This window comes from Pseudorca crassidens, chromosome X (assembly GCF_039906515.1).
Source record: "Pseudorca crassidens isolate mPseCra1 chromosome X, mPseCra1.hap1, whole genome shotgun sequence".
NCBI classification, from domain to species: Eukaryota; Metazoa; Chordata; class Mammalia; order Artiodactyla; family Delphinidae; genus Pseudorca; species Pseudorca crassidens.
The window spans coordinates 30932515-30954949 of record NC_090317.1 but is presented as its reverse complement, the minus strand read 5'-3'; the positions used below and the strand labels follow the sequence as shown (position 1 = coordinate 30954949).

Sequence of the window (22435 nt, the reverse complement as noted above, 5' to 3'; positions counted from 1 at the left end):
CACGTGCCGCAACTAAGACCCAATGCAGCTAAATAAATTTTTTAAAATAAATTTATTTATTTTTATGTTTGGCTGTGTTGTGCCTTCGTTGCTACGCCCGGGCTTTCTCTAGTTGCGGCGAGTGGGGGCTACTCTTGGTTGCGGTGTGCGGGCTTCTCATTGCGGTGGCTTCTCTTGTTGCAGAGCACAGGCTTCAGTAGTTGTGGCTTGCAAGCTCTAGAGCACAGGCTCAGTAGTTGTGGCGAATGGGCTTAGTTGCTCCGCGGCATGTGGGATCTTTCCGGACCAGGGCTCAAACCCGTGTCCCCTGCGTTGGCAGGCAGGTTCTTAACCACTGCACCAGCAGGGAAGCCCTAAATAAATATTTTTAAACAACAAAAAAAGCTAATAATTATTGGACAGTGCCAAAAGTCATGTCCTCACAAGGATCCACAAATCCCTTATGTGCAATTCTTAAATCTCAAAAGCTCTGGAAACCAAACATTTTTGTTTTGTACTTTTAGTAACTTATTGACAGTTAAATTACTCTAATCTAAACTTACTTGACAGTAGTAGCTGATCTGAACTGAAGGAGGCTATTTACTGGTATTTATTTACCACGCATGAATAATCATATGGTTTACTGCAAAATATATTACCCTATTTCATTATGCAGCGTTTTCCCTGAACTTCTAGGGTGTTAAAGAATACACAATCTATGGCATTTGGTTTTACACAACTCCAGATCTTTTCCTGGTTGCTTTCCGTAGTAATCTAGAGCCCCATTCCAGCCTGAGGCCATGCCATTGGTCCCACTTGTCTTTTCTGCGACCATCTTGAGCAACAATTGAGGCTGCAAACGGATCAGACCGCCTTCCTTCCTGTCATGGCAGTGGGAAAAGTAAATGTGCCTCCCAATCCCATAGAAAGTCAGTATTATCACTTTGATGGTCCATGATGCGTTAAGAAAGACCATCTTGGTCTTTTAAAAAGCACCTTTCTATTTTCATCACTGGACATTGGGCAGTCGAGGATTAGAATTAAGTTACCAGCTCTTAGCCTTGCAACGGAATCTGCTCAATATATATTTACCATTTGGCTGACGCACATCTTGGGCAGTATGTAAGAATTTCTCTTGCATTAAGTGTGGGCAAAAATGCGTATTTGTAGGGAGAAAGTAACCGGAGGCCCAACAGTGGCTCAGCTCCAGTAACAAATCCATCATTACTCCATGCAACTATCACGCTCCCCACGTATCTCTCTTGGACCCCACCCTCTGGCCGGCAGGATCGTATCTAGGGATCTCAATTAGAGAGCTTGTAGTAAATAAGACGGGTTATACCCGTAACGCTAGAGGAGGTGGACCTCCCTACTCCCTAGGGTGGGATATTCCGCGCTTGGAAAAATTAAAACGAAGTAGATTCAAACCACAATGCTAACTTTTCCCGACAGCATTTCCTTGTAAGAAAAAAAGCAGACCCCAAATCTCCCCTCTAAAAATGCCTCTTTGGAACTGCAGAGTTAGTGGGTAGAACACTCTGCTGGACCCCACCTACGTCGGGCGCGCTCTCACAAGGCCGGGGAACCTCGCCGCTCCTGCGCGGGTTCTAGACTCCTCCCCTCAGGACGCTCATCACCACCCTTCCCCGCTACTTCCGGCCCTCACCGAACGCCCTCATCGCGCTTGCGCCGTTTTGATAGGCTCTTCGAGTACAAGAACTCTGAGCGCTGCTTCCCAGGAACCGCCCCCGCCTCCTCTTCGCCCCGCCCACGCCTTACTGGCCTCTCCTGAAATCTCGCGAGGGTTGGTGAGCGTCCGTATTTTGCGGGCAACTAGCTTTCCCAGCTGCTGTAATTGCAGCTGCGGGAGAAATTGGAGCTGCTGTCGTCGGCGTGCCCCCCCCTCCCCCACTGAGGAGAGCCACCGCCTCTTCTCTCGCTCTCCTCGTACACCTATCGCCGGGAGCGGCGGCAGCAACAGTCCCTGAACCCACCGGCGCTTCCTCAGGCGGCCGCACTGCTGGTCATTCCCTCAGTCCGGCAGCTGCCGGCGGCCCCCTGCCACTGTCCGGCTCCTTACTGCAGATCGTCTGCTCCCTCCTCATCCTTCCCCGGGACCCACCTCCCCACGGCCTCGCCGGGGTGGAGGACGACGAGGAGGAGACGAGAGTCACCCTCCCTCCAGGCGGCGCCGGCTCCCTCACCCGCGGGTGTGTCTTATAAATGGCGTCGGAAAGCGACACAGAGGAATTCTTTGATGCCCCTGAAGATGTGCACCTAGGGGGCGGCTACCCTGTAGGGTAAGTAACCGGAGCCATGGCCCACAAGCCGGGCGTCCCCGTCCCCCGGCTTCCCCTGTGCCTTCCCCCGTGCCTTCCCCCCTACACCCCTCCCAGGGCCGGCTGTGTCCGCCACCGCTGCTCCTCTCCGCCTCCCTCGGGCACTTAAGAGAGAGTCGGGGGAGGGCGATTGGCCACTTCGGGCAAACCCTCCTCTTTTCCCTGGTGAACGGCCCCAGGTGTTCCTTTCTTGTCTTGTCCAGCTTTCTAAGAGGTGGGACAGTTTACGAACCTGAGAGCCAGAGATTTGTATTTGTGGGCTTCAGAGCATACTTTGGAAACATCCGTTTTAGCCTTGGGGGCCATAGTTTAAAGGAGCAGCAACAGGAGAAATTACAGTGCCCAGTTTTTTTTTTTCTTTTGCCGCTAACTTACCTATTCGTTTCAGAGGTGGCTGTACCTCTCCCTATTTTGCCTTCTCTTCGTTGCACAGAAAGAAAAGGAGCGGAGCGCGGAGTGGGGGGGAAGATTGGGTGTTTACTTAGGAAAGTCCTCTAGGTGATGTACTCTAGATCCACGGTGTTTTATTAAAATAGCACCTTGCCGTGAGGTAAAGGAAATCGAAGACAAGGTCCTTTGCCATTAGGGAGAATGCGGTCTTAAAAGAGTAGCCGGACATAAATGTGCACAACCGACTACAGAGATACAAACAAGTGCTGAGTAATCTGTGGTTAGAAGGAGAGCCACAGCTTTGTGCTCTTTATCTAATTCTGCAAGATGTTTTAGTGGTGATTAATATGGGAGATTCTGAGTAGGAAATAGAGTAGTTGGAATGCTTCGCTTGCCTGGGACTTCTACTTACCCACTCCTCCGCTTTTGAAAGTTGGAATATGTTTAAAGCGATTTCACCGAACTCTTCTACTGGGCTTGTGTGGAACTAGAGGCAGTGAAATACATTTTCATGCTATAAGAACTTGAAAATCGGTAAAATTTGTCTGTTAATGTAAGTCACTAATATGGTTCCAGGAGTCAGCTGCCTTCAATTTGCAAGCTTACCCGTGGAAGAAATATCTTAATGCAGATAATGTTATCTGTACATTCTAGAAGTCGTTCTAAAACCTAATATGTATTATATATAATATATACCTCAAAAGTTACAGCAACAAAATCAGAGAGAACTTTCTACGTTGGTAGATCGCTGATGAGTGTGTTTCCACCAACCTTCAAATCACTGTTATGGGATTTGGGGGCTGCCATGGCCAATCTTGAGATGGCATTGAATCTCCTTCAAGTTCAATATATGAAACAAGTTCATAGCTAGATGTTAGAGGATAGAAAATTCACTTGGATTACCAAGTACATTGGAGCCCCCTGAAATTAAATTTTGTCTTTGTGGTATTCCCTTTAAAGTTATGAACTGTCAATTCAGGTTAAATAAGAGACCTAATCCTTTAGTTGTTGTTGTTGTTGTTGTTGTTGTCAGGTTAAATAAGAGACCTAATCCTTTAGTTGTTGTTGTTGTTGTTGTTGTGTGTGTGTGTGTGTGTGTGCGCGCGCGCGCACGCGTGCGCGTGCGTGGAGGGGGAAGGGAAATAACCGTCGACATATATGATTTAATCAATTTAGAGCTATGTGAATATTGTTCCTTTTCAATGAATATAACAAATTTAAGTTTGAAGGACAGCTACATCAGGACCTGTGTAAACTGCCTAGTAGTCCAGGACCTGGCACAGAGAAAGAACTGCAATGTTCATTCCCTTCTCCTTCTTTTCTTGGAATTAGCAAATTTAACTTCACACAGTGCTTACTTTGGGAGGAAGTATGCAGAACTTGGAGTTATTTAACGTATCCAAACCGAATGAGTCATTTTGATAGAATTGATAGAGTCACTTATTCCCTCGTGGGATAATATAGTTTCTCAAGCACTTTGATCCTTTGATATGCTAGGTGAAAAGTAAAAACATCTCTTGGGACCCAGCCTTCTGATTTTAACTCTAACCTGCCTATATATTGAGAGTGTTGAGCTCTGTGGATAAAACTGTTAGTCTGTGAATTTTTCAGGTCCATTCTGCGTTAGTGAGGGGATTTGGAAGAGAATTAGACTCATCTGGAGAATTGCATCTGAAAAGAACTAGCTGTACTGGGAGGACTGCACAAGGTTGGCATCATTAGCATTTCCTCTGTCCTTTGTGACAGTTTTTGTCATTTTGCATAAGGTACTGTGAGGAGACTTGGCTGGGTAACTAACAACCTAGAAATGCAGTGAGAAATCTTGATTTGTGGAAACACATGGTATCACTAGATATCTGGTCATTAGAAGTATCCTCTCTCCCTTGAGATACACTTGGAGTAGCATACCATACAAACTCTAAGAGGTTAACAGACTGAGTTTGGGCACTTTAAGAAATGTTCCTTGCATTGCGCGTTCTAGAGTACACAGACCATTTCACCAAATTGTAGTAAACTGAGTAGACTGTTGAGAGTAATCTCGTGTTTTGTTAATCAGCAGAATCCAGGTAAACAATTCATTTCCTAAAATTGATTTATTTCTTCTTTTCTCCCTCCAGTGGTGTCTTCAACTTTGTTATTCTACTCTTTGAAAGCAAATTTAATAAGTTAAAAATAAGCCCAGCTGTTTATAGAAAGGCTTGATTCGAATGCACCCTACTATAACACAGTGGCAGATCATCTCCACTTGTACAGCTTTGCAGTGTACATCAGTTATAATGCTTTATTTTGATTGGTATTTTAAGTCAGGTTTCCTTATTCTTATCTCCGTTTTAATGAGAAACCTTAGGCTCAGAGAGGTTAATGAATTGGCCTAGGAGACACAGCTTATAAGTGAAAGCTGGGATTTGAAACCAGTTCTTCGGACTCCTACTCCAGTATTTTTTCTAGTACATCATAGCTGCCCCATCCTGGGTGTGTGTGGGGTGTGTGTGTGTGTGTGTGTGTGTGTGTGTGTGTGTGTGTGTATGTATGTGTGTGTGTGTGTGTGTTTATACAGGGTAACCTCCTCCAAGAGATGCTGGAGTAAAATGTTTTAGGACCAACTTGCTAAATTGAACTGATGCATATATTTAGAACTAGCAGCACAAACTTTTCAGTTCTCTTGGCTAGAAATTCCCACTTTCTCTTTCAAGAATGTGTATCTTGTTTTGTCAGATAGGAATGTTATAAGATCATAGCATGTTACAGCTGGAAGGGACATCTAGTTAAACTCTTCATGTAAAATGTTGTGAAAGCCAAAGCCTGGAAAAAGTAAAGTGACTTGTCCAAGGTGCCACAGCAAACTAATGGCAAAGTTAGGACTAGAATCCAGATGAGTTTCACAGTCTAGAGTTCTTTTCTGCTATCATGCTGTCTTTTGATAAAGCAGGAAAGGGAGGAGGAAGTTTGGTATAGTAGAAAAAAGCCCTGGACTATGAGTCATTTCATTTCCTCATCTTTAATTCGAGGAGAGTTTAACAGACTGGATGGTATTGGGTACATGATTCGAGACCCATAGATTTGAAATTAAATATTTACTGGGTAAATTATATATGAAATGAATGTTCCTGCTAATTTGTGTGGATTATACATACACCTACTAAAGGCTGGCACTGAAACATGTTATAAAATTAAATGTGACATTTTGAGCATTCTTTATTTTTGTGTTGGCAACCAAAATATTTGTATTTTGGCTATACTTGTAATCAGCTATACATATACATATATCCCCATATCTCTTCCCTGTTGCGTCTCCCTCCCTCCCACCCTCCCTATCCCACCCCTCTAGGTGGTCACAAAGCACCGAGCTGATCTCCATGGAGTCACAGTATATTATTTTAGATTGGAGTAATGACAAAATCTTGATTTTTAAGTTATGAGAACTGAGATCAAACTGCTCCAAAGAATTGTTTGGTCTGAAAAGTAAAAAGTTGCATACTGCCTTTGTTGAAAACTCAGCTTCTCACTTAGGCCTCAGAAACATTTCTCTCTGAATTGAAAATTGATACAAGTTTCAATTAAAAAGGCCTTGGAAGGAAGGCTAGAATGGTAACATTTTTAGAGTAGGAAGGGACAGGAGATCATTTAGCCCAGCCCTTCCATTTAACTGAAAGAGAAACCTAGGCTCAGACAGGGGAAGTGACACATCGCTGATTAGTGGCAAGCTCAGAACTAGAACCCAGGTCTCCTGATTCTTCATTTATACCGTGATGCCTTGTCTGCAGAAGGAGGGGAAGTGTTGCCAGGTATCCCTGCTGTAGGTTTCGGCACTTACCCTGTTAGCGGGACTCCTAAGATGGTCAACTGCTATCTACCATGATTCTGTTTCTTTCATGCCTTTCTGTCAGAGGACATGGACTGTTCTAGGATCCTAACTTTTGTCCACTAATTTTCTCCAAGTCAGGATGAAAAACGGTGACAGAATAGCTAATCTAAGAACAGGGATGGCTATTTGTTTTGTTTTGTTACTGTCAGTCACAGTGTATTATTTTATTTATTTATTTTAACATCTTTATTGGAGTATAATTGCTTTACAATGGTGTGTTAGTTTCTGCTTTTAACAAAGTGAATCAGTTATACATATACATATATCCCCATATCTCTTCCCTCTTGCGTCTCCCTCCCTATCCCACCCCTCTAGGTGGTCACAAAGCACCGAGCTGATCTCCCTGGAGTCACAGTATATTATTTTAGATTGGAGTAGTGACAAAATCTTGATTTTTAAGTTATGAGAACTGAGATCCACCTGCCCCAAAGAATTGTTTGGTCTGAAAAATAAAAACTTGCATAGCTGCCTTTGTTGAAAACTCAGCTTCTCACTTAGGCATCAGAAACATTTCTCTCTGAATTGAAAAGCGATACAAGTTTCAATTAAAAAGGTATTTGTGTGCTATGGGTTACTTAAGGAAAGAGTCCTTAAAAATGACTGTTCATGGGTTGGCATTTAAGCATAAATTGTATTTAATCATGGATTATATTTGATTGCTATTGGCTTTGTGGATGATAGAAATATATTTACATATGCTGTTTTATCACACCCATGTAGCATCATATAGAAGTGGGGGGGAAACCTTCTGCATATTAATTAGTAAATTCAGGCTCTAAATTTAGTGGCCTCAAACTGTCAGTTTGGTGACCCATTGAGGCGGGACAGTCCGAACCAGTACTGCAATTTGGGGGCTCAATTTGAATCTGTACAAACTCCTGTAAACTGAAAACTTTATTCTGTTCTTATGATAACCTACTTCGTAAAATAGGGTAGATAAAATTTGATCTTTAAAAATATTAAAAACCTAGATTTAGGATGTTGACCATTCAGTGGTGATCCTACAGAACAAAACATAACTTCTAATTGTTGATATTTGAGACTTGTGTAACCTTTACATTACATGACAATCCATGTGTTCTCTTTGGTTCATTGTTTTGATTTTGACAAAGTCAGGTGAATTTGCCGGGCAAGCACCTTGAAGAGGCTGTTTGTTTCCTCCTCACACTCTGCCTGCAGTTCTGGTAATTACTTCCTGGGGTATGGAGGAAAGGAGTGGTGGTGGTGGTGGTGGTGGAGGAGGTGATGGAGATGGAGTAGGTGGTGAAGGTAGCCCCAGCAGCCGAGATAGAGAGACCAGGTTCTAAGGCTGCTTCTGGGGCATGGGTAACTGAGACCAGACAAACCATACTATTTAGCATTGTTTTAGGTACATGCCTACACAGTGAATTAAACAACCCTTTCTGTAAGAGATTAATAGCCTATAAGAATTACCTCAAACAAAATTTAAAATAATAAAAATTGTAGGTATTTAACCTGAATTGATAATTAACCTACATTTGTTTTCTACCCAGAGCTAAGCTAATTTCTACAAACTTTCACAAGGTTTATTCCCCCCTAGCTGTCAGATATTATTCTGCTAACAAGCTAAACCTTTAATTGGGTGCTTTCCTTACTCTTCAGAGCGGAACCTTATCTATTCTCTTATTTCAAACTGAGCAGTCTTTGTGTTAGTCTGTCATCTCGTGATTCAAGATTGTGGAAAAAGCACATAAGACATAATGTGGGCCTCATACCTGATGGCAACCCCAATGTTTTCCCCCATTCAGTATACAAATTTATCTTGGTTACTATAGCAACCAACCTATCAGTTATTCTTCTAGCTCTTTTGCCTTCTCAGATACTAGGATTACCATATAATCAGGTTCTGCTAAAGCTCTTCAGGTCTTAGCATTTTATTACCAGCCGCAGCTGTCTGGCAGTTTACAGCTTGGCATTCCATTAGTGTCAGTCGGTTTTAAGTCCACAAAACCTTTTTGTCTCCAAACATTTTAAACATACAGAATTTAACAGGAACATGTTTAGGCAACATTTTTCTCATACTAATTTTCTCAGTTCCATTGTTAGTCATTGTCTTGAAGATTGAATGCATTACATCACTGGCATCCAGTGGCCATCCATTTGTCATATCAGCTAGAATAAACTTCAAGATCAAGAGTGACCATTTAAGAAATATATGCAAATGTGAAGTGACTTAAAAGTACCTTGATTCATCAGCAACTACCAAATAACCATAACTACCTCTAACAAAAATGATTTCCGTAGGTTGTAGAAAGAATGTTTGGACCTTTCATTCTAATTTGAGAAAACAGTTTCGAAATTTAATAGGAGAGGTTATCTTTCTTTTGCAGCCTTTGAATAAACGGGAAAAGAAAGGTAAAGACTGCATAGTTGTATGGGTCTTTATTATGTCCTTCTGGGTTTTTTTTGTTTTTTTTTTTTTGTTTGCAATACGCGGGCCTCTCACTGTTGTGGCCTCTCCCGTTGCGGAGCACAGGCTCCAGACGCGCAGGCTTAGTGGCCATGGCTCACGGGCCCAGCCGCTCTGCGGCATGTGGGATCTTCCCAGACCGGGGCACGAACCCGTGTCCCCTGCATCGGCAGGCGGACTCTCAACCACTGCGCCACCAGGGAAGCCCGTGTCCTTCTATTTTTTTATCTCTTAAAAACTTCAGAATTCAAACAACTAAAATAGTTTTAAGTTATATATATGTTTGTTTTGCTAAAAATAAGGATGTTGAAGAAATATTTAGGATATATAAACTGGTAGTTTGTGTATTAGTGTTTGTGTTAATGTTTGGTGCTCATGCTTGTTAATATTGTATGGTATAGTAATAACTTCTAAATATGCATAATTAATCTCAGTTTAACTGAGGTGGTTAATCTTTTAGTCATTTAGCCAATATTGGTATCCGTTTCTGTACACAACTATAACGTAAGTAATTGTTACAGCTACTGCTTTGGGCAGCACAGATCTAGAATGTTCTGTCACCACAGGACGTTCTCTTGGGGAGTGCTGCTGATGCCTCCTGGTGGGGGCGGCTGGAGAGATGCAAGTTGGGCTATGTTGGCTATCCCTGTCTAAAAGGCAGGCAAGAAGATATTGGAACCGCTGTCTGCATTTTATGCCATGTTTCGCCAGGAACTCAGTCTGTTTTGTTTTACCAAACCTCGAGCTGGAGCACATGGTTCGGGCAAGGATAGTTCTTACATATTTGTAAATTGATTTATAGCAGTCTTAAAAGACAAAAAGTGAAACCACATTTGGTTAAGCATTTAAAAAATATATATATATCAAAGTAGAATTCTCTTAAGATATTGTGTGTACTTTTCAAAAAGTGTTTGTCTTTCTGAATTAGAATATTATGTAGTGAGCTTGTAAGTTTGTGAAATGATTAAATTAAAATTTCCTGGCTTGAACTTTTATTTAAATCATATTCAAATGGTTTCATTTTAATATTAGTTTATCCTATTCAGAACTCTGGTTACCAAATTCTGAGGATGCCCCAAGGAGAACTTTATTTTCATTGTATAAATAGGCTTAAGAGCAGAAAAGGTTTTACTTTATCCGCAGGATCCTAATCCTTAAAATTTTTAAAAAGAAGGGGGAGGGGAGGATAAAATTTTTTTCAAAAAGGGCCAAGGATGAAGCATAAAAGTTTTGGAAACTACTGACAGAAAACTTTAACAATGTTTTCCAGTAGGCAGCCTGTACAGAGCAACCCATACCTGTTTAAAACCTACTTGACCACTCACTACTAATTGTAGTAGACTATTCCAGTACAGACTCATTGAACCATGGGCATTCTTATGAACCACAGGTCAAGCTCTCTAGAGGACCAATAAATAGAATATAGAGCTGTATTCAAACCCACTTTCTCAGAAGCAGGCATCCTGGTTACTAAGTAGGCTCAAGAGAAGAGGTAGGAGTGTTCTTTCTGGCATTGCTCTTGAACTGGAAAGACTAGCCATGGATGAACTTAATGTCCATAGTCCTCTTTTAAATTTGTTCCTGCAAGTCTTTATTTAAATTGGGAGACTGAGGAAATTATCTTTCTAGTTATTAGCAGTACTATTAACAATTTGTGTGGTTTTTAAAAAAATCATTATTTTAAAATATACCTATCTACCCAAATGGCAGGTGGTTTGAAGATTTCCTCCCAACCCCAATTCCACCCCATTCACCCCCAGCTTTCTCCTTCCTAGCTTACCTCAAGGACATTAGTACAGAGATTCCCCAGCATAATGACTTGCTGTTCCTTACAACTGAGAAGGAACAGTGATGGATGAAATATAATGAATGGGTGGGTCTTTGGGAAGGAATAAGGGAAAGATTGGTTAAATTGGATATAGCGGATGCATTGGTAAGTGGGAGGTTAAATTGGATATAGCAGATGCATTGGTAAGTGGGATTGGTTAGTGTCACAGGTGGGGTAGGTCATTGGATTAGCAGAAGTTAGGTGAGCGGAATGAATAGGTAGTTTGATAAAACTAGTACCTTTGTGAGTGAAAGTGAGTGGGTTTGTCAATATTTTGCAATTGGTATTTTATCTTTATTGGATTGGCTTTAGAGATTAAGGCTAATGACTGAGATCAGTCTTTTTTCCTTTAAGTGAACTTTACTATGCCTATTTTTATCCCAGGTCATAGCTCCTGGTTGTTGACTTTTAACCTTTGCCTTACTTCCCAGCGTAGAGAGGAGATGTCTGCAGTTGATGTGTAGCAGCTACAAAAGGTTTAGGTGGCGATAGGTTTAGGTGGCGATAGGATGCTCTATGGTGTTCCACTTCTCTTCACAATTTCTTCTACTTTTGAACTTCCTGGTTCTCTGAAGTCTTCACTCCCTTCCCCCATCCCTATACAGTTCCTATAAGGGTGAAGGGAAGAAATGGAGGGGGCTGAGACAAGGACAGTGGTTTGGATTTATGGGACCTTTATAACTTGGGGACATCCTGTACTCAGTAAATATTAAGTGTTAACAGTGAAGCCTTGGGAAGTGTTGCCAGTTATCGTGCAGTCATATCAATTCCTTGTTACCAACTTTCTTTTTTCCAGGAATGAATGTATTCCCAATAAGAAAGAAATAATATAGTACTGCATGTTGTTAAACATGCAAAGAATGGTAATGCCATACTCTTGATTAATGTTGGGCATTCATTTTCAAAGTACTTTTATTTACATTATCTCTTCTGATTTATCCTGCAATTCTGTAAGATAGGACAATTTTTGTGAGCTAGGTAGGGCAGTTATTATGCTAATTTTGCAAATAAAAAAACAGCTCAGCATAAATGGGGGTCAGCCAGCAAAAGTGGAATTTCACTAATTTGTGGTAATTAGATGATGGTTTTGAATGGAGATGTAAAACATTAGGTTCCTCCCGCTTCACTTTTCTAAACTATAAACATTTTTCGATGTTATATTTTAAATGTGAATTATTAGAATGATGAGGCTGACTCTCCTGCCATTTGGGTATGTATAATTCACTGTTGAAAACAACAAAAAGCAGTATTTTTTATGCTTTTCTTTTTAAGCTTTGACGGAATTGATTATGGTACGGTAGCTAGGTCAGAAAATGACCTTGCTACTGAAAGAGCTGGAATCCCAGACACTGCTAACTGCATTTCAAAGGGTATGTTCTTTGTTCCTAAGGGAAAAACCCCTCAAGATGTGAGACACTGCTGATTTGGGCTTCTGTGCCTCATCAAAAAGTCTTGAGCACAGATTTTTTTTTTCTGTAATTGTTTTGTAGATTGTTGTCAGTTGTTTAGTTACGCCACATTTTTTTTCCTTTTTTTTTTTGCTGTATAACTCTGATTCATATTTTTGGCTACAAGCCACTAATTGGAAACACAATGTTTCTTTATTTTTTTTTCCCTTCCCCTTCAAAGGTATTTTCTAGCAGTCACAATGAATGCATGTGGGAGTTTTTAATATTTTCCAGCTAATCAGACCTCTTTTGGCTATCAAATTAATGGGAAAAATACATTCCTAGTAGCTAATTAGAAAAATTACATTCTCAGTAATTCCTATTTAAGATGTAAATAAGGATGAATAATCTCTTTAATAATAAACTTGGCCTACAGATTGTTTTATGTAGGTAAGCATTCTGGGTAATGTGAGATTTTTCTAGAATATTTATGAAGTTTTTAATACATGTTACAGAATGCAGAAGTAGAAATTCAGATACATAAAGCATAGAAGTAGAATTTATAACCTAAAGTGCTTAATTACTGAAATATGTCCAATTTTCTATTATTCATGATATTGAGGGAAAGCATGAATAATTAAATGTTACCAGTTACACCAAAACCTCAGCTCAGTCATTAGTTTACAACTTCCTTTCCCATCAAACCTTTTATCAGAGATAACAGTAATTTTTTTCCTGTAATTTAAAAAACAAAATAAATGGTTTAGTTTGAATTTTTGTTCCTCTACCCATCTTTGGTGATAAGTAGTGAACTCAAAAGAAGAAAAGCAAAGAATCTCAAAGTCTGAATAATCAGTTCATTGATAATAGAATTGATTTATTTAAATTTTTTAAAAAGGGGGGTTGTGACAGGTTCTCCCTTGGTGGCGCAGTGGTTAAGAACCTACCTGCCTACACATGGGGCACGGGTTCAATCCCTGGTCCAGAAAGATCCCACATGCCGTGGAGCAGCTAAGCCCGTGCGCCACAACTACTGAGCCTGCACTCTAGAGCCCCTGAGTCACAACTACTGAAGCCAGCGTGGGTGCCGCAACTACTGAGCCTACACGCTGCAACTGCTGAATCCCGCACGCTCTAGGGCCCGTGTGCTGCAACTACTGAAGCCCACGTGCCTAGAGCCCGTGCTCCGCATCAAGAGAAGCCACCACCATGAGAAGCCTGTGTACCACAACGAAGAGTAGCCCCCTCTCGCCACAACTAGAGAGAGTCCACAGGCAGCAACAAAGATCCAACGCAACCAAAAATAAATAGAAATTTTAAAAAAAGATTAGTACACCATTGGGTGTTTTAGATAACTTACAAAATCATATTAGCACGTTAACTTGATAAAGCTTCTGTAAAGTGGCCTGTAGCCCAGCATCTTGTTTACTTTTTAAAAAGTAAGTTACAAAGTGATTTAGCATAATTGCATTAGTATTGACTTTTCCAGACAGTCATAAATTTAGTTATCTGTTTCTGTTGCAATTTTACTAGAAATAATTTTAAATCATTAATAGATGTGACTTTCATCTAACCCACTTTGACAAATTGGGACATTGTGATATAGCTGCCCTACCCTGGAGTTACTGCTTGAATGTGGGTATTTATTGAATGATTGTAAACGTGCAGGGTAGAATGGTTTTAGTTTAGAATTCTTGAGTAGGCCCAGGGAGCTGATATATTTTTCTGTTTATTTTGTCAATAAATAGATTATCAAGCTGTTCTTTCAGGAATATGGCGTAAAACTACATGAATTACATAAATCAGTTTGGAAAAATCAGCTTGTCATTTTAGACAAGATAAAGCTGCTTAAGTTCTACTTTAAGCTTTAATTACTTTCTATATGACTAGAATTATATTTCATTATAAAGTTTCCTTTGATTTCATTATAGATCACTTAAAAATGTTGCCACAAAACCTATATTGAGAAAACAGAGAGCCATTGTGCCAAATTTTCTCTCCATCTATTTCTATTAATATCAATGGTAAAATAGTCATTAGGTATTTTAGACATATTCTGCTTCTTGGCTTTCATAGTATTTAAAACCTAAAATGGTCTTTCAAAGGATAATAAAAGTAGTAATTCACATCTTGAGGATTCAGTTAATTCCCTATTAGATAACTGTCATAACTATATTCTCCATTTTTTGTTAATCTTGTTAATAAACCAGTATTGCCATGTATCAAGGGAAACCCCCTTCTGTGGGGGGTTTTATGCTTAGCATGTAATCTAGTAAAACTTGCCATAACAATGTAACTAATTAATAAATACATTCATTAGTGATATATACGCATCAGTATATACATTTTAATTCCAGTGAACGATGCTGCATACCAAATTTTTAAAAATTATGCACCTAGAGCAAGATTTAAAAAATAAAATGGTATCTTATTCTCTAAATTTGAACTGTTCTTAATTTTTCTTCAACCTGAGGTTTGGTTCTGTTTTTGATTTTTGCTTTGTTTTTGTTGTTTTCCTGCCTGGCCTAAGTGGGGAAAGAAATCCTCATGTCCTTGTTTTGTGAGCACCAGAACCTTTTTGATTACTAGTTTAGACTTAGCACTTTTGTGTTGGTCTTAGTTTGCCATCAGATCTTCCTATTTCAGTTTGCTGGGCTTTAGAAATCAAAACCCTTTAATTACCTGCTTATTTTAATGACTAGCTAGGGCCTTATCTGCGCTCACCTCCTGTTCACCTCAAGGACCTTAGAATCCCAAATCTTTGTACAGGCAAGCTGTTCTTTGCTCTGCTTGATTCAGTTTGTTGATGTACTGCTTAAGCTTATCTTACTTTTATAGTTTCCTGATGGCAAAGGCAAAAAGAGGTGGATAAAAACAAAATCAAGCTATAGGACAATTTTCTGTTAAGCCCTTGGTAGTCACCTTCTATAAGAAAAATGATTGCCAAGCCACCAGCTTTATTCCAGCTGACTCACTCTATGCTTCCTCCTTCCATGTCATTACTCTTTTTTTACCTCCTTAGGAGTCTGTCAGGAATTTTGCACCCTGACAAGAGGCTTCTTCAGAGCCAACCATCTTTTTTTCCTCAGAACCTAAAATGTGAGTCCTCTTACTGACAAAAAAAGAAAAGAAGACCTTGTTAGTCCGTTTTTCTGTGTGTTGCCCAATTGTTTTGGTATATTCTTTTCGCCCAGTATAATGAGTAGTCTGGAAATGGAAATGTTAAATGTGAGATCACTCTTATATTTTGTGTAGTGGGTCTTCGAGTTCCTACTTGTTTAGTTGACTATGAAGCAGGTGGCAAATGTAGCTTTAGTCTGCACATTCCTTCCACCCTGTTCTCAGAAGGCTTACAGGTTGTGTTTGTTTTTCAGATAACCCTCAGGTAAGAGGTAAGAGAAACACCAAACCCAAAAGACAGAAGGATCTGTCTATAGCTAAAGGGTGAGAAACTAGAGGTAGGATGGCTTATGGGATCTGACTGTTTGAAACTACAGAAATTCAGTGTTCTTTTTTAAAGTAGACTTAAGCACTGATTACCCTAAAGCCATAGTGCATGAGTGATGAAGATGGAAAAGATGATTCAATGATTGCCTGGAGAGAAACCACTCGCTGAAGCTCTGAAAAACCAAGTTAGACTATTACAGTAGTCAGCCATGTTTATACCTGATTTCAAAATGTGGGTTTTGCAGTAAGACAGGCAAGGAAATGCAACTGGCTTCTATTTGGGGAATCTAATCTGTACGAGTTCTTAATACACACTTGTATTGACTGCCATTCAAATTGAGGAGCCATTAGTGCTTCAGGTTGTGGGAGGATGTTGAGACAATTGAAAAGCAAGTTCTACCTCATATTGTAGAAAGCTCATCAGTTTTTTTTATTGAAAAAGAACGTATCTGAAATATTTCTGATATCCCTTTTATAAAGTGAAGTGTCCTAAAATGACTTTGTAAATACAGTAACCGGATCCATTTTTAATGACAACATAATTTTAATTGATATTTATCCAGAAAGTTGGCTGTTGATCTTTATTTGACCTATATAGGTTAACTTCATTTTTAACACGAAGACAAATGATATAAATATTTTTATAAATAATGGTTATAAGTCAGTTTACATATCTAGAGATTTATCAGTTTGTTACAGTAGCCATCTTGTTTTTGTTTTTTTGAGGGGTTCAATCTAAGCCAAAATAATGAAGCTGTTAATAGACCCTACTACTCTGTTTCACTGAGTGTTTTTGAAAAATGTACATAATAGCATATATACAGTATTTGCATTTGGGCATATCCACTGAATGCATTGTCTGGAAAAGCTTTGACTAAATTCACACATGTGCAATTTTTTTCCCCAGTCAGTAAATGCTGTTGAATACTTAGATTAATATTTATACAATGACATTGGCCATACAATTCCTCCCACTTTGTCCCTTTATCACACACGGACAGATCATAGAATTAATTGTCCACCTAATTATTTTAGGGGTAGGGTAGAGTTGCCAGATAAAATACAGGACTCCCAGTTAAATCCCAATTTCAGATAAACATACTAAAAATAGATTTGTTGTTTATCTGAAATTGGAATTTAACTGAGCAGCCTATATTTATGTTTGCTAAATCTGGCAACTGGCAACCCTAGGTGGGGGAGAAGCAAAAGGAGACTAGTAGGTATGGGCACAGTTGTGAGACTTAAATACAACTAAGTATGCAGTAACAAGGATCGCCTTTTACTCTGATTGGGAATACCGAGATTTTTGAGTGCAATGTTAATTTTAAGAATCCAACTCTTTTTTTCTTTGTAAGTGCATTCCTGAAAACAAAGCTCAGAAATAACAAAACTTAACAATATATTGTTTAGAGATACATGGCATTTTAAAAATAAAAAAGTAAGGGAACAATAAGTCAAATCTGGGCTAGTGGTTCCCTCTAAGGCAAAAGCAGCAGAATAGGACAGACAGTAGCTGCCCTGGTCTTGATGCTGTTCTCATTCTCAGGTGACCTAGTGAGTCACAGTTCATTTTATTTGTTGTGCTTCATAATTACATGTATATGCTACATTATACTCTTGTACATATCAAATATAGAATAACAGTTTAAAAGTTAAAACATAGGCTTCAGTGAGAATATTAGCCTATATGCAAAGTTTCACTGCTTGTACTTTCCAAAATAAATCCAAAATCCAAAAGGTAAAGAGGCGTTCATTTCTCTCTTCTCTGGGTTAGCCATCCTTAGTTCTTTATATCATTCTACTCAGTTTCTGGAACATTCACCAAATTGGTTTCTGTCTTTTGGATATGTTCTGTTTTTTCAGTGTTTCTTTTAAAATGTATCCCAATGATACACGATATTCTAAAGCGTGCTCTTATCTATCAGTGGGAAGTAGAGTAGAATTTACCACTCCCCTTGCCCTGGACATAATAGTTCTGTTAATTCAGCCTAAGATCACACTAGCTCTTTCAGTAGTCATATCACAGCCTTTACTGTCTGAGCAATCAACAAAAATACCTAAATGTTTTCACATGATTTGTTGTTAAGTCATATCTCCCCAATCATGCATTTTACATTTATCCCTATTACATTACATTCTGTTAAGATTTGGCCCATCCTTCTAACTTGTTGAAATATTTTTGGATACTGTCAGCCAGTATATTCCTTATCCCTCCAACTTTGTGCCAACTGTAAATTTGGTAGATATACCATCAGTTTCCTCATTCAAGACATTGAAATGTCAAGTGGGACAGAACATCAAGTAGGATAGAGTACAATAAAAATTATTTAATATTTCCTTATGGTTTTTCATTGATCCATTAATCACACCTTGAGTAATGTTCAACCAGTTACACACCCACCTAAGTGTATTCTAGCCTACATCTCTTTGTTGTCTAAAAGGATATCATGAGAGAATTATAAAATTTAGTGCGTAAATCCAGATTTTTTGTGTGTGTACAGTATTCCCTTTATATTCTAGGCCAGTAACCCTATCAAAAAAGGAAATTAGGTTAATCTTGCATGTTTGGCTTTCTGTGAGTGCTTACTGACTCTTAAATGAGTATCTTTTCCCCACGCCTAGGGCCCTAAAACCATTTCACAATGTGTTTAAGAATTTTGCTTGACATTGACATCAAGTGAATCTGTTTATAGTTTGTAGCATCTACCTACTTTCCAGTGTTGACTACCAGAGTTTTCCTTAGCATCCTTTTCCATCTCTGATTCTTCAGAGGTTTTAGAGATTGAACTCTATAAATTCTCAGAGTATGCTGGGATATAATTTGGGACAGGAGAACTGAAATCATTTACAGTAGCTAGGTACTTTTATCTCCTTGAATGCTCTGGGATTCAATTTCCTCATTCTATAATTTGTTTTTCCCTTTCTGGTTTAACTATCAGTAATCTTAATTGGAAAAAAAAAGAATTGATGCAGGCTTTTACTTTATATTATTCATTCACATATATCCAGACTGCAGTTTCTTTTTGTTGTTCTGAATATAAATTAAAATAATGAAAAACTCTGTCTCTGGTATTTTTTTAAATCCTCGCACATTTTGAGCACCAGTCTTTTCTGATACTGTTCTTATAGGTTTTTGTACTTTTCCTTGGATGTGTGCCCATTCCATCCCTCCGATCTCTTCTGCATGTTCTCCTTTAAAATACTTCTTTTGACATGTCACCATGGAGATGCAATCAACAAAATTCAGACAATGAGAAATTCTAGGGGATGAACAACCTAGTGTCTTTGTTTAAGACTTTTTTTTAAGAGCAGTTTTAGGTTCACAGCAAAATTGAGAGGAAGGTACAGAGATTTCCCATATACCCCTTCCCCACACACATGTATAGCCTCCCCCATTATCAACGTCCCCCACCAGAGTGATACATTTGTTACAGTTGATGAACCTACATTGACACATCCATAATCACCCAAAGTCCATAGTTTACCTTAGGGTTCACTTTTGGTGTTGTAGATTCTATGGTTTTGGACAACTGCCTAATGGCATGTATCCATCATTATAGTATCATACACATTAGTTTCACTGCCCTAAAAAATCCTCTTCAGAATGAACAGCCTAGTTCCTCAACACATGAACTGCAAGAAATAAAAAAAAGAAAGGAAACCTACTCATTGAAAGAGACATATCAACTGATTATAGCACAAGGACCTTATTTGGATACTGATTGAAATGGACCAACTGTAAAAAAAAAAAAAAAATTGAGACAATCTGGGAAATATGAATGTTGACTGTGTATAATAGGGAATTGTTAAATTTGATAATAGTGTTGTGGTTATGTTTTAGATATGTACTGAAATTTTTATGGGTAAAAATGAAATAGTTCCTGAGATTTGCTTCAAAATAATCTGGCAGGGGAGTGGAGGGAGGGATATTGATATTGATCACTATTGACCATGGTCAACATGTTGTGCATGTGGGTTGATAATATTATTCTCCCAATTTTGTACATGTTTGAAATAGCCATAATTAAAAGTTGGAAAAACTCCCCCAAAATATTTTTTATGGTCACATACATTGTTACTAGCAGATTCAGAACTAAAACTCAGGTCTCCTGATTTCCAGCTCATGTTCTTTTACTATGTAGCTAAACTTACAGCCCTTCTACTTCGAGATTGGTGTCATGGTGCCCTTTCAGTCTTTGGGACCCCCTCCCCAAGGCTTCCCTGGGGAATTTGTGGTGGCACTCCTAGATAAGTAAGGCTTTAGTAAATGGCCAGTTTCATTTGACCGGCTACCTACCCATGTGAAACCAGGAAAGAATATTAGACTTATTAGGGTAAATTGACAGGCTGCATGTGTTGCTAGAATCAGCAAAGAGACTTGGGTCCTACGCCTAATTATTATTAGGCCCTTGATCTTCGCATAGGCTCTAGGAGATGAGGGCCTATGTCTGCTTTGTTCACTACTTTACACCCAGTGCCTAGCACTGTGCTGGTACGAGGTAAGCAGTAGGTAAATGTTGAATGAATGGATTAATTTAACCTTCTTTGGCCTTATTTTCCTCACATGTAAAATGAGATAGTTGGTCTAAATTATTCTTACTTCCTTCAAACATGAAAAAAATATATATTCCCTTCCTACTGATTTTTTTAAAATCCTTTTAGGACTTTGTAAAGAATTACTGTAAATTTCTTTTTAACACTAGGTAACATCATTAGGTAGAATGCTCACTTCCAACACCTGTGACAGAAAACCCACAGTTATGTTGCATCAAAATCTCTTAAAAATAGCCTACTGCTATGCATCTTCTGTTGGATTGACTTTATTTCTATTAAGTAAATGAATACTGTTCTCAACATTACTAAATTAGAGAGTCAGGTTTAGCAAGTTCCAAACTCAAGCTCAGAGGGTTATTAATAAAATGTTGCATCGCTTGCATATTTTTACATTTCACTGAAATTGTATTGAATGCAGTATTATTATGTCAGAGTTTATAAAGGATTTGACATTTTGCTTCCTCTGGAAACTTAGTGAGCAACTTTTGGATAAACTGTAATTATTGTCATCAGATCCAAATCCCAGTGATTAGCACCTACCTTGGGAAGTAATGACCTTATTATTCTAATGAAATTTTACCTTAGGTGTCTGAAAGTTATCACTGGATCAGGTCAGAGTTTATAAAAGAAAAAATAATTCCTATACTGCCCTGCAAAGTGACCAGAGCAATGTTTTGATGCCATGTAACATTTTAAAAATAATGAATGTTGTGTAGATACTAAAGTGCATTGGTACTGAACACAAATACCCTAGATGCAAAAGGAAAACTACTATAATTAAAATGCTAAATGGACAGGGACCGGAGAAAGCTTCAGTCACACATTATTTTATACTCAAATATGAGGTTCGTTAGTATAAACTCAACATAGCGAGTGCATGAAAATAACTTTCTTACAGAAAACAGGATATAATGAATTAAAATATTCTATCTGTATAAGTTGCTGAAATACTAACCTTAAAATTGCTTTTATATTCAAAACCTGAGTGCAAGCCACACTAAAAATAAGTATTTGATCCATAAGCCATGTGGGTTTTTGTTTGTTTGTTTTTTAGTAGAATACCAATACTTGTTTAACTTAGACTTTATTTTGGAGCTGTTTCAGAAATTGTTTTTCATGTTTAAGTTTAATAATATCATTGATAGACATTGTCTTCAATTTCAGAAACTATGCTGCAAAATCAAAGATTTACTGCATTTTTAATTAGTATGAATATGTTGAAAGGTTTTTTTTTTATGCTATTAGGTGATGAAGGAAGTTTCTCCCATTAAAGTTATATTTTTGTTCAGCTTTGTAAGAAGCACATTTCTTATTTCAATGAAGCTTTGTTAATCATATATATTTAAATGTGTCAAAAATATTTGATTTTAAAATATCCTATAATAAAAACTTTTGAAATGAAAATTGAACTTTTGAAGTTCTCATTTTGGTTTGTAAAGGTTTTGTTAAAGTGAGATAAACTACCAATACTTAAATATATCTACCTGTTAACTTCAGTTTTCTTATAGATCTCTCACTTGTGTGCGGTGTAATAAAAGTTATTTTATGTGCTTTTTATGGGAAATATGTGGGCTTTTTATGGGAAAAATTACTGACCTTAACCTTTGAACAGGAGGAATCTAATATTTAGTATCTACAGAAAATTTTGAAAGAATATTTTTCTAGTAAACTAGATGTATCAGAGTATTACCGGACATTTCTGGATGTGTGTGTGTGCGCTGGATTATGTCCAGGTTTCCTATAATATATCTCAAATTTAAGGGAAGTCAGAGGTATAAAATTTAGATCATTAATCATGGTACAAAAATTACATCTTCACTCCCAAACTAATGAAGCGTCTTAAAATAAACTTTCCTAAAATTACAGAACTCTGAAAACCCTTGCTTAAAGGTCTTGCCCCTAGTTGGTTGGGAAAGCCAAGAGTGGAACTTAATTTTCTTGACCTAGTCCCCTATTTCTCCTGTCCCCAAACTCCAACATGAATAGCTATTTTCTTTAGGTACATAATCACTCTGAAATAGTATGTTATTATCTCTACTTTGAAGTTAGAGACTGAGTTATGGAGAAGAGTTGAGTGGTTGTCTGGGGAGACCCTCAGAAGCTCTAGATTCTTCCTTTACCATACAATTCCAGTTTTAAAAACCGGGTTTCCCAGCTCGATGCAGACTAGAAGCAAAAATTAGAAGGGAAGGGGGAAGAAAGCTTTTAAAGGCA

General features: G+C 38.4%; 1 protein-coding gene and 1 long non-coding RNA gene across 3 annotated transcripts in view; one reads left to right on the top strand and one right to left on the bottom strand.

Moving 5' to 3' along the window:
• LOC137217013 (uncharacterized) overlaps positions 1–1648 on the bottom strand; it is a 42235-nt gene extending 40587 nt beyond the window's left edge. The window contains exon 1 of one of the 2 annotated variants that reach the window (XR_010939974.1): positions 1532–1648. This is a non-coding gene — a long non-coding RNA (uncharacterized lncRNA). The remainder of the gene's footprint in view (positions 1–1531) is intronic. The other variant, XR_010939975.1, reaches the window with a different exon arrangement.
• Positions 1649–1786: 138 nt separating this feature from the next.
• Positions 1787–22435, top strand: part of WDR44 (WD repeat domain 44) — an 81182-nt gene continuing 60533 nt past the window's right edge. Inside the window, exon 1 of the mRNA XM_067723392.1 lies at positions 1787–2279. Within this exon, the coding sequence (XP_067579493.1) occupies positions 2203–2279 (77 nt within the window). The 5' untranslated portion in view covers positions 1787–2202. The remainder of the gene's footprint in view (positions 2280–22435) is intronic.